Source organism: Lepidochelys kempii, chromosome 8 (genome assembly GCF_965140265.1).
Source record: "Lepidochelys kempii isolate rLepKem1 chromosome 8, rLepKem1.hap2, whole genome shotgun sequence".
NCBI classification, from domain to species: Eukaryota; Metazoa; Chordata; order Testudines; family Cheloniidae; genus Lepidochelys; species Lepidochelys kempii.
The window spans coordinates 55,225,770-55,238,617 of NC_133263.1; the positions used below are offsets into that span (position 1 = coordinate 55,225,770).

Below are 12,848 nucleotides of genomic sequence, written 5' to 3' on the forward strand. Positions count from 1 at the left end.
GGATTTCTCATGATGGCCACCCACTTTGTTCACCCCCTATATGGCTTTGGCACAAGGCAGGAATCCTTTGTCTCTCTGGGTCCGCCCTCCTTCTAAATGGAAAAGCACCAGGTTTAAGATGGATTTCAGTACCAGGTGACATCGTCACATTTCCTGTGAGACTCCAAGTCTTCATTCCTCCTAGCCTGACTCACAGGAAGGCCTGCCTGCAAATAGAGCCATCTACAGTCATTTGTCCTGGCTGATGGGAGCTATCAAGATTCCCAGCCACCATTAATGGCCCACACTTTGCATAATTACAATAGGCCCTCAGAGTCATATTTCATATTTCAAGTTTCAGATACAAGAGTGATACATTTATACAGATAGGATGACCACACTCCGTAGATTATAAGCTTTGTAATGATACCTTACAAGAGACTTTTTGCATGAAGCATATTCCAGTTACATTATATTCACGCCCATTAGCATATTTTTATAAAATCATATAGAGTGCAACGTCACACCTACCATTCTGCTTTGGTAGCATTTTACCCTCAGCTTTCACAGGTGTAAATGACTCAGCAAGGAAGGTTCCAGGCATTGAAGAATCAGCCCCATAGTTGGTAGTACAGTGCTCACTGTCTGGAATTGAAATGCTGGAAGCAGTTTTTTTGCCTTTCCTGTAAGCTGATTTTCATTTTGATGAATACACTTAATGGCCTGAAAATCATGTAATTTTTGATCCCAGCAGTTTTTTTCCAATCGATCCATTGTGGGTGTACTGGATGTCATTCATTTGAAAGATAATTGTCTGAGCTGATGAGTATTCACTCTGGATGACATAGGGCCTAATTCTCTATTGCACTGTGTGACGGATTCGGTCACAGAAACTCCCCTCGAGACTGTCACTTGATGAGCTGGGATACCACTGAGAACAACCCCCCTGCTGGAACAGGCACCCCTCAACTCCTGTCTTGCTGAGTTAGACACTCCAGTTAGTTCCAGCACAGACCCAGAAGTTGGGCCACGCCTCTCTGCAGTTCACTGAAACTGAGATTCATTCAGCCCAGGGGCTTCTCAGTTAACAGGGACTTTCCCAGCACCCAGTGTTCAGCCTTTCTGGGAGCCTTAACCCCAAATAAATCCTTTTTACTCTGTATAAAGCTTATACAGGGTAAATTCATAAATTGTCCATCCTCTATAACACTGATAGAGAGAGATGCATAGGTGTTCACTCCCCCAGGTATTAATCACTTACTCTGATTCTATTAATAAACAAAAGTGATTTTATTAAGTATAAAAAGTAGGATTTAAGTGGTTTCAAGTAATAACAGACAGAACAAAGTAAGTCACCAAGCAAAATAAAGCAAAAACATGCAAGTCTAAGCCTAATACATTAAGAAACTGATTACAGGTAATATCTCACCCTGAGAGATGTCTGAAAGAAGCTTATTGGAACTAAACTCCTTCTTAGTCTGGGCCCAATCCTTTCCCCTGGTACAGTCCTTGTTAGTTCCAGCAGACATCTCAGGTGGTAAGCATGGGTTTTCTTATGACTGGCAGCCCCTTTTGTCCTGCTCCGCCCCCTTTTATAGCTTTGGCACAAGGCAGGAATCTTTTGTCTGTGCTTGTCCCTACCCCCGCCTCATCAATGGAAAAGTACAAGAATTAAAATGGATTCCAGTATCATGGTCACACGTCACTGTAAGACCCCTAGTCTCCATCCTTCGGTTAAAAGAAAAGGAGTACTTGTGGCACCTTAGAGACTAACCAATTTATTTGAGCATAAGCTTTCGTTCAGTTGGCCCACATGTACACAGGAAGGCTTGCAGATAAATAAACCATTTACAACCAATTGTCCTAGTCAGTGGGAGCCATCAAGATTCTGAACCACCATTGATGGCCCACACTTTGCATATAATTACAATAGGACCTCAGAGTTATATTTCATATTTCTAGCTTCAGATACAAGAATGATACATGCATACAAATAGGAGGAATGTATTCAGTAGGTTATAACCTTTGTTATGATACCTTACAATAGACCTTTTGCATAATGCATATTCCAGTTACATCATATTCACACTCATGAGCATATTTCCATAAAACATATGGAGTGCTAAAATCTGGCATGGAAATAGCTGATTTTTACTGGGACGCTGCTGCCAGCCAGGGTCCCAGCCGCCGATCCCACTCAGCCCGCTGCCTGCCTGGGTGAACAGAAGCCCCAGCTGGCAGCAGGCTGAGTGGGGCCAGCAGCCCGCTGCCGCCGGTCTGGGGTTCTGTCCGCCACCCTGCTCAGCCCACTGCTGGTCTCGGGTTCCGGCCGCTGGCCCCTTGTCAGCTGGGGTCCCGGCCATCAGTCCCACTCAGCCTGCTGCCGGCCTGGGATACCAGCCACCAGCCCCGCTCACCTCGCTGCTGGTCCGGTGTTCCAGCCGCCCAGCCCCCTGCCAGCTAGGGTCCTGGCCGCCGGCCCACTTAGCCCGCTGCCAGTCTGAGGTTCCGTCAGGGGGCCCCTGTAAATGTAAAATTTATTACTGGCACAGGAAACCTTAAATTAATGAAGACTTGGCGTGCCACTTCTCAAAGGTTGCCAACCCCTGATCTACTGCCTAGAGTCTGGCTACCTTGTTCCTTTTTCCCTTGCTCTCCTGGACATTCTTCGGCTAGAGGCTGATCATTCTGGTCCCTGAAGATGGTCCTCTTTCCTCTCCTGTTAGGCAGGAGTGGCCCCTGTTAGTCAGCAAAGTTGGTTCCTCCTTGTTTTCAGGTACTGTTATAGGTGTTTTGACTTGTCTTTTCAATGAAGAACCTGGATGCTCGCTATAGCAACAACTAAAAATGAGGAGGGGTCAGCACTATGTAACTCTCTCAGTTCTTTGTGGACTATCCGTAAGGGCTTCATGAACCACACCAGTGATCCATGGTTCACAGCTTCGGAACTTTCCAGGGTTAACTATATTTTAAAGTGTCACACAGTGAAAAGGTTGAGTTTGTACTCACAAGTGGATTTATGGTTCATTCTCCTTGCAAGGGTGAAAGAATGCACAGAGAGAGTCATTAGCAGAAACATATATAATGTATATAGCAGAAGTGGCAGAAACACGTCTTGTCTTCACTAGAAAATATTATCGTGTTTGAACACAATTATGGAAAGTCAAATTAGTTAACACATTGCTGACCCTGGCTGACCAGCCAGTATAGATCATGGCAAATCTTGTTTAACTAATAATTATTAAACCTTGCTGGAACTACAAAATAATAGTTGTAGTAACCCAAGCTGCAGCTGGCTCAGAATAGTTATTCTTTTCTGTATTACCATCAGTCCCTGAGATCTTTATGGATCATCCTTTATATTAATCAGAGCCTGGATCCTCTTGGTATTGTATATGCATTCTGATCTCTGCTCCTCACCTTGGATAGGTTGTCAGATACCACAATGATGGGGACTTACAATTTCCTAGATAGGGAAGATTTCTCTTCTGCCTGTGCCACTTTATAGGTGGCCATGAGCATCTCTCTGTAGTGGTGGATAGAGGGTATAATCCCACCAGGTGTTGAGCTCCCTCAATTCCATTGACTTCAGGATCTAGGGTGCAATTCAGCAAAATACTTATGCGTGGGCTTAAGTTCCATTGAGTGTTAAGCACATAATTAACTTTAAGCACGTATTTAAATTCTTTGCTAAATTGGGGCCTTAGGTAGGGACAAATGTAAGATCAAATGAGTTGGTTGTTCCAGGCTCCATGTTACATTTTGATTAGGCTTGGCCATGGTCGTTTTAATTTTTTCATAGCTACTAAACTAGTTTGGGGAAATAATTTTAAAAACTAAAAAGAATTATTTAAATTGATTTAAGGAGATAGATAAACAAAAGTCTAATTAAAGTCTCAGTTCTGATCAAGTAAACATTAAAGATTTCCAGATAAGACTATTGTATTTTTATCTTGTTTTCCATTTTCCCTCTTCCCTACAAAGCGATAACTCTTATTGTGGAATGTAACTTCTTCCTCCAAGCTGATCTTGACACTTCCCCTCAGGGTCAGCTGACTGAGAGTACTAGGGAACAAATATACTCTGTCCTATTCCCTACTTCCCTTTGGCTGCACACACTTCACTTCCAAGACTCACTCAGAAATCTACTGCTTTGAAAATGTATTTAAATATGAGTGAATTTAGTGCCTATGACAGTGAGAGATGGATGATGCTGGAAAGAGCTGGATGTCTATACCTCAATATTCCCAGCCTCATCAGGGAAAGAAACAGGTTGGCAGAGAAGGGGGTTGGCATGATATGTACATGCTCTTACATGCTAACCTAAATAGCAGTTGTATCTGATAATAAGCCTGCCAAGATCTGACATAATTAGACTCTGTGAAATTACAGGTTCAAATCTAGGAGAGTCCAGTTAATCCTTCATCTTTGCAAAGTAGATAAATTTAGTTCTATGCAGATTATTGTGTGGTGTTGGTTTTCTTTGAATCAGTCCTTAAAAGAGTTTCTGTCTGTTTTGCGTTGATATTAGATCCCATGACACTGTGCTGCCCTTGACCAAAAATTTCCCTTTCCCACACTGTTATGAAGTGTTCTGTCTGCAGTGGTATGGGTTGCTGCCTGGCACCCCAGAGGTGGCTGTATTTCTGTGAAGCAATTTACAGTTCTTCAGGATGCAAGGTGATGTATAAATGCAAACTGCTGTTATAAAAAGCAAGCCATAATAATTTGGCAAACAAAGAAAAGGCTCAATGCATACTTGAATATTATCCTCCCTTCTACTGGTTGATTTATTTATGTATGGTTTGTTTGTTTAGAAATTATATCCGTATCAATTACTGAAGCATCTTGGCACATTACATAATTAAAAATAACAATTTACAAAATAATCAGCTCTGTGAGCCCTTTACAGTTTCATTGAAGAACCTCTTCCACACTTCTAGAATGGCCATCCTGACCCTTGCTAATAAGTAAATCCATGGATCTGTCAAAATCATGACCAAATAAATAATGGCCAGTTGAATCAATTACAAGGGTGGCTGTCTGCCTCACCTGCTATCTGGATGTGGAAGTGCTTACTGACATTCCTGCCTAACCGCTTCCCCCTCCCCCCCCCATTTCTTTCAGATATTGGCAACCAGTAGGATTCACAGACATGCACAGGAGGAGGGATTACACCCATGAAGTGAGCTGTAGCTCACGAAAGCTTATGCTCAAATAAATTTGTTAGTCTCTAAGGTGCCACAAGTACTCCTTTTCTTTTTGCGAATACAGACTAACACGGCTGCTACTCTGAACCCTATTTTGAGTGCAAAGTGCTGAGCTTGGCTTTCACTGGCCAGGCAATCACAAAGGCCCCAGTCTTTGTCACTGGGTATCAATGGGGAGTTTTGTCACTGATTTAAATAGGAGAAAGATACGGTCAAATATGAGTTGCTTTCTTCTTTTTTGCATCAACTTGTTGCCAATTTCTTGCAATGAAAACACAATGGATTAGAAGTAATTGCCTCTTTGGTGACTGCTAACTCTGGTGCTGGAACATCATACCTCAGTGTACCGTCAACTGGACAGTTGACCAAGAACTCATCTTTTTGATAATAAATAATTGTCCAGACTTGGTGTTTTACTCTTGGCAGCATGAATCCTCCCCTCTTCACATGATAACCTGTTATATTTTGCTTCTTAATTAGCCAATTTTTTAGAACCAGTTTATAAAATTGCTTATTTCAGTTTTATGTATTCAACACAGATCCAGGTGTTTGCATGTAGAAAATTTTGAATGTGAAAAATTATGTGCCACTTTCAGCATGCAAAATTTTAGGTGCAATTTTACAGGCTAGCTGAGCTGAAAACATAGTTCTAAATTTGTAGGATACCAGACTTAGTAGTCACTTATAACACACAGAGAGACATTATCTGATATAGCATAGGACATATCCTGGATCATTTTGGTATTGCACAACCAAAAAATAAACACACACACAGCCTGAAAAATAGTCAAATCAGTTCAACCATGGCAATACGTTTCAGTCTTAGTTTCATAGCTTAAAATAATGTTCCTTGTTTCCTGTTGTTAGCAGCTGCAAGTGATAGTCTCCGTGTGTTAGCACCATGCTTGCCCTAACAGTTAATAACATCAATATGTATAAGTAAGTCTACCAGTAGTTAGAGCAGGGGTCGGTGTGCCTTTATTCCGTGTTTGGCTCTGTTACTATCTCAATGAGTGATCCTGTGACATTGATTTCTGTGTGCTTCAGTTTATTGATCTGAAAAAGGGTCACTAATACTATACTATTTACTTGCCTCACTGAGATGGTCTGAAGAGAACTTAATTAGTGTCAGTAAAGTACTTTGAGATCGTTAGATGAGGCACATTCGTGTCTGTGCCTATTATTTATACAGTGGCAAGGTTCAGATTGGATATCTGATTGAATGTGGAGGTTGAGGTGGCTTGGACCCACAAGTTCAAATAAATTTGTTAGTCTCTAAGGTGCTACAAATACTCCTTTTCTTTTTGTGAATACAGACTGACACGGCTGCTACTCTGAAACCTGTCATTATGAAGAATAGTAAGTCGTGTTTGTACAGTGCCAACCACAGGTTCCCAGTTCATGACTAGTGCTCTTAGGTGCTATGATAATACAAATCATAAAAAAGAATAACTCTGCAGGGGTTTCTAGTCTATGTAGAGAAGGTGGTGAGGGTAATTAGGGCTTTGTGGCATATAATGGAATGGTAGGTACAGGCCAGTGTTGTTTATGGATTGTATGTAGAGGATAAGATGTGAAAATGTTGTGTTTTCTTGGTTAATAGTGGGAAGGTGGCTTACAAAGAGAAGGTGAACTGGAAGAGCTAGAACTGATCTTTGGGGTAGATGGCTCTTACATGCGGTATTGGGTGGCTGGTGTTCATTAGTGTGCCAGGCATGGGTAAACAGAATGAGAGTGAGTGGTTTGTATTGCAAAGGTTGAAGATGTGCAGTGCATAACAGTAAGGTTTTATATCATTGGGAGAGGCATAGATGGTATGGATGATATACTAACAATAGTTTGAGCTATCCTGAGCCATACTTTCGAACTTCTGGAGATATTTAATGTGCAATCTTAGCTTTGAACATCCTAATTTTTGATTATTAGTTTTTTAAACTAGAACACTGTTAGTTTTCCCCCCTTATGTCACTGATATATATTCACAACCAGAACTCTTCAGCCTACTTGATTTTTTGACACTTAAAAAAATGTGGCCTTTTTCGTTTAAAAAGCAACCCATGTTTGTGAATTGCTTGTGACACTTTCATGTACATTACTGATTTTGAAAATGGACTAAGAACTAATGTGATGAGAGCCTCCAAAAGGACTCCAGGTAATTTTTTGCCATCTCATAATTTGAAAACAGTTTGGGCAAAAAGCTCCAAGTTTGGCTTAATTTTCTGTCGTCCATGAGGTTTCTACATCTCCTTGTGTCCAGAGAGCTGAACTGTGTATCACATCATCCTGAGTGAGACGGTCATTTTTTCAAGGCAGTGATCCTGTCATTTTATACTTGTTCTGTAAAGTGCATTTTACACTTATTGAGTTGGGTAAGTAAATAATACTGCAGGATTCCCATGAACATAGCTAGAATCACCACTGAAAAACTTCAAGTTTTCTTAATAGGGAAAGAAAAGAACCTCTCTTATTTGATTGGAAACTCCTGAGTCTCATTTTGCTGAAGTGAGAATGTGTTATATTTAAGTCTTTTAAGTGAAGTTTTCAGAAAGTCATGATCTTCAGTTCTGCCATCAGATCAGTGCACTATTAAACCCTTTTTGAATGTTTCAATTCTGAATGGTTTTCAATTCTAAAGGCTTTTAGAATATTGAGGTACCATTTTTGTGCTTCTGAAAGATAAACTTACTCCTCTATTGGTATTGCAGCTTTACATTGTTAATGCCTGGCTGGAGTCACTCTGATTAGATTATTCAAAGAAGTCTACGCAAGTGGATAATAGCAGTTTATTTAACCCTCCCCCTTCACCACTCCCCTCTCTTTGTCTCTTATAGTTAAGGGGGGTGGGGGAATTACTTTGGTACCTAGTATATGTCAGGAAACTAAGATAAACTTCAGAGGCTTAGCACAATGTTGAAGGGTCTTTAAGCACTGAAAGATTATTTTATAATAACTTTTTATATATGGTGGAGCTTAGAAAGGGGAGTTTAAATTTATAAGCATAAACAGGAAAACCTTACATCACTGTGTGTGCGTGGGGGGGAGGAGTCTCTCTCTCTCTCTCTCTCCCCCGGCACACCACTTACACAGTTCTTTGTGGTCATGAATTGACTGCAGAACCCAAGCAATAGAGGCAGAGTGGTGTCTACTGAGTTGAGAAAGTATGTGAGAGGATTGTAAAAGCTATTTGCTTCAGAACAGGATCCATCATGCCCCGTCGATGTCCTGAAGAGGAAACTGAGAATGAAATTGCTTTGGAAAGCTAAAATGGTAACTAGAGCTCCCTGACTTCTCTAAAGACTTCCTAGATGGAGAATCCCTATTTCAGGACTGGATTGTATTCTTTCTGAGTGAATCTGGCACACTGATGACATATTTGTGTGCAACTTTTTGTGTCTGCAATCTCTTGAGACCCACTTTTAAAGTCTCTTTCTCATTGTTCCTTATTATTACCTCTCAGTGTGCATTACTGCTTTTAAAATGATGCTTATCTGCAAAGTAATTGACTTTCTGTGTCTGTTTGTGGAGTGTCACAGAAGAGGGAAACATTTGAGAAAGGGAAGTTAGATGAGTCCTTGAGGATGAATTCAGGATTTTTTTTTCCTGGCTCAGCAATAGTGGTTTGTCTTTGTTTTTATATTTTGTTCTTTAGATTAGGAAATATAAAATGGAGAATTATTTCAGGTTATGTTTCAATTAAAGTTTTAGTGTGATGATATGGTGCTGCTTCTGCTTTCTGATATTCGTAACTTTCCTAGTCTTAGCCCTGTGAAGGTTTTGTAGCCTGAAATAATATTAAAAAGCAAAACAGAAGTGCTTTTAGTCCCTCATGTCAAAAGAAATAGACAACTGTATTTTAAATAATTTTTTAGTTTTTAGTTTAAATGATCTCAACCTATGTAATTCCTCTGTTTTAAAGTATAATTCCTTCCATAAAGGAAAACCAAAGAGATTAATTGCTTTTAAAAAAGTTTACTAATCAGAATGGAATCATTTCCTTCAAAAAAGACAACAAAACTATTTAAAATATGTGCAAGTCTAGGAAAAAGAACTAAATGGAAAGTCAGGGTATCCTGATACCATAGGAAATGGCAGCTTGCCAAGAGTATCTCAGCATTCCCTCAATCGAAAAGTGTCCTGTAATGCTTTGATTCTTATATTTACTTTATACAGCCCATCTTGTGCGCTGAGCTCTGCAATAAGGAGTATAGCAGCTGGTACAGATTATGGTTAGCAGAGAAGGGGGGAAAAGTACCTTTTTTTTTTTCCTTTCTCTTTTTTTTTTCTCCCCTTCCATGGCAGAGCTCAATTCAGGACGGGGGTGAAGAGGTAGAGGAAGGAGCTGTTTACCATGTCACCCTCAAAAGAGTGCAGATTCAACAGGCTGCCAATAAAGGAGCAAGATGGCTAGGGGTGAGTAAAACCGGCACAGTGGCATCTTGAGAAATTACTTGTAGACTTTGGAGCCCTGGTCCAAAGAGCTGAATTCCACGGCATAGTTATGTTATTAACTTTTAGCAGAGACTGGTTTTAACATTAAAGAACAACTCTGTATCTGCATTGCCTGAAAAAAGTTCTGTTGTGTTCAACTCTTAATCTTCTGGATGATATATAAAACTAGGATTTGATCAGTTGCGGTCATGGATCTCATAGTACTTTTTGCAGGTGTAAGGATTTTAGTCCAGGGTCTGATCCTGAAAATTACTGAGCACTCGCAATCATTTCACTAAGAGTGGTATCCCTCAGGATCAGGCCCCTGGACACACACTAACTATAGTACCTACATTCTGCCTACCTGAGAACCCAGTCCAGCACCCTTTGAAGTCAATGGAAAAACTCCCATTAATTACAATGGAAGCAGAACTGGGCTATAATTTCACTGCTTTTTCAGTTGCATACACCTTTCATCTTCCCTTTCTGTCCTACACAGTTGTGCAGTGTTGCTGTGTGCTGTTACACAAGTGCAGTGTTTCATCCCAAAGACAGGTGGTGCCTTAGTGGTGGGTGAAACAAGGCCTGTATAGAAGGCCAAATACTGCAAGGTGCTGTGTGCTCTAAACTTCCATAAGGTCAGACCCTCCATTGGCATCAAATGCCATCACTCCATTAAAGCCAATGGAACTATGTCAGTACACTGCTTGAGGATCTGGCCCATATTTTTATCTATTTGTAAAGTTCCTTCAGAATGAAAGGCACAATACACATTCTAGATCAGTTTTATTTACCAGTTTTTGAAAAACATCTTTCCTCAATCCATATAAGGTCAATAATTTAAAGACTCTTAGGGCTACTTTGAGATTTAAATCAAATAGATTTCTTGTCAAGTATCATGGCATAAAGCAACATGCGAGACAGCAGTACTGAAAACACAGTCTAGAAAGATAAGCAAACTTTGCCCTGCATACAGATAGTGTTCAGAATTTCCCTTTTCCCTATTTCCAAGAAGTACACAGAGTTCTAAGCAGAACAGATTATTTCAAATCTGCTTCCTTTGATGAGTGGCAGATTTCCCATCTCTGCCTCCTGTTTATAGCAGGGTTAGGGGGAAAATATCTGAATGTATTTTGAGCTCCTGTTAATTGCACAGATGGTAGTTTTGCCACAGGTCAAAAACATTTGGAGTGAGATTGTGTCCCACAGATGTAGTCACCACAGTTGAAGCACTCTTCAGATTGGAGTCCCGACTGTTCAGTAGTGTCCATGTATGGGGCGCTCAGACCTGTAATCAGTGCACAGGTGTCCATGGTACAGAGACCACCACCACAACTGGCAGGAGATGGTATACTACTTTGATTATAGGGAGAGGTCAAGGACTGAAGCATCATGGAAAATGAGCTATTCTTTTATTGTGGGATAGAACTGGTCCCTCCAGGTCAGGATTGAGGTATATTTGTGGGCAGGGAGGCCGCATGTTAGAAAGTCTGCAGCTGTTCTGTTCATAAATGGATAAAATCAGTCTCCTGGGCTGTCAGGCTGGCACCTTTTCTGAGCAATAATCCTGCACAATTATTTTAAAATCAGAACAGTCCCACAGCCTGTTTGTTCCCTGTAAGCACTTCAGAACTTAAAATATTTTAAGTCCTTTATGTGGATGGAGCCTGAGCCTGCTCTTGCTGTTGACTTCAGTGGGAACATTACTGGTCCCCTGATCAATAAACAGCCCTTATGCTGGAGCACTGGTAATTAATGTGCACTCCATCAGCAATTCTGCCATGAAAAGCAGAACTGTTTTTTACAAGTGTCATGAGTTTTGTTTTGCTTTACTTTGAAATCTGGAGCTGATGTGGTTTTCTTACTCTGCGTGTTTAACTTTTTCAATGGTTTGTATAAAATGAATTACTTCCAAAAACCCACTGGGTTTCCCAGTGTTGGAGTTCTTTCTTTCTAATGAGTGTGTCCTACATGTGTGGGTTGCTGATTCAGGGCCAAACTGAAGACAATGGGAGAGTAATGCATACATATCCAGCAACAGGATGTGGGCTTTAGTCTGGAAAATAAAGGAACTCTTTATGATTAAATGATTTTTCCTTTAAAAAAAGTCAAGCTGGAGAGTGTCTAGGCTCCCTGGTACTACCAGTGCAAATCCTGTAAAGGTCTACTCAGCCCTTCATCCTCCTAAGAAAGAGAAATTTGGGTTCCTTGTAGTTTATTGCAGTGGGGTAGGTATCTTTCCTTTGTGACTTTAAAAACTGAAGGCCTGTCTACTGTGCATGGATATTAAATATCTTGTGGCATTTTTCATCAGAGTAGTAGTTTGACCCAGTGACCCCAAAGTAGCTGCTTTTCAGTGGTGCTGTGTGTATAAAGTGCTTTGTAATCCTTTTAGATGACAGGCACTAGGTAAAAATGTACATTATTGTTTACCATGTTGAAGAGAGCGCTGCAGAATTCATTCTGAAAATGTCAGTGAATTAGAAATCTGCTTGTTTATTTCAATTATATCAGAATTTTACGCTTAAAAAAGTACCATTGAGTATTGACAGGCTTGAAATCTTGGACAAATTCATCTCTATTGTAATGACACAAAAGACAACAGAGTGAGACTGTGTATGAATCTAGTCCATTCTGTCTGTTTCAGCCTTTCATATTTAAACTTCTTTTTTTAAACAAAATTCCCCACCCTAAGAGAGCATCCAAAGACACCCGTCCCACTGGACCCATTACAACTGAGCGGTCTGCAAAAAGGTCAGTCATAGGGTATCAGTTAAGCATCTTAACACTTTGCATCCCTATAACTCTAACTAATTTGTGGTGTTTCAAATTTTTGTGATAATAATAATAATAATAAAAAAGATTCCTTGGCTGAGGCCATGTGAGCAAAGGTCTGCCAAGAGTCAAATGCTTATAGCAGTAATAAACCTTTGTGAAAACAGGAGTCTGGTATATAAACAGCCAACCACTCAGCTTTTGTTTTAGCAGAAGGCTGTGTTTAAGAAGGTATCCTTCACCAAAGGCAATGTTATGAAAGCTAGCTGTAACATGATAAACCCCCATAAGATCATCAGTTTGATTCACTGGATTTAGTTTTAAGTGGTTTAAAAACCTGTTGTTGTTAATTATTTCTGTTACCATAATGCCAAGGAACCCTAGTCATGGACCAGGATCCTGTAGTGCTAGACGCTGTAGAAACACCTGCTCCTGCCCCAAAGAGCTTTCAGTCTA

The 12,848-nt window shown here is 40.4% G+C and overlaps 1 protein-coding gene across 9 annotated transcripts in view; it reads left to right on the top strand.

Annotated features, from left to right (window-relative positions):
- The window catches only part of RGL1 (ral guanine nucleotide dissociation stimulator like 1), a 150,664-nt gene that overhangs the window by 38,926 nt on the left and 98,890 nt on the right, over window positions 1–12,848 (top strand). For 6 of the 9 annotated variants that reach the window (XM_073356646.1, XM_073356637.1, XM_073356642.1 and 3 more), the window contains exon 3: window positions 9,489–9,599. The exons of 2 other annotated variants lie outside the window; for them this stretch is intronic. In XM_073356646.1, coding sequence (XP_073212747.1) covers window positions 9,489–9,599 — 111 coding nt within the window. Of the gene's footprint in view, window positions 1–8,197; window positions 8,457–9,488; window positions 9,600–12,848 lie in introns of those variants that run through there. One more of the 9 variants, XM_073356643.1, reaches the window with a different exon arrangement.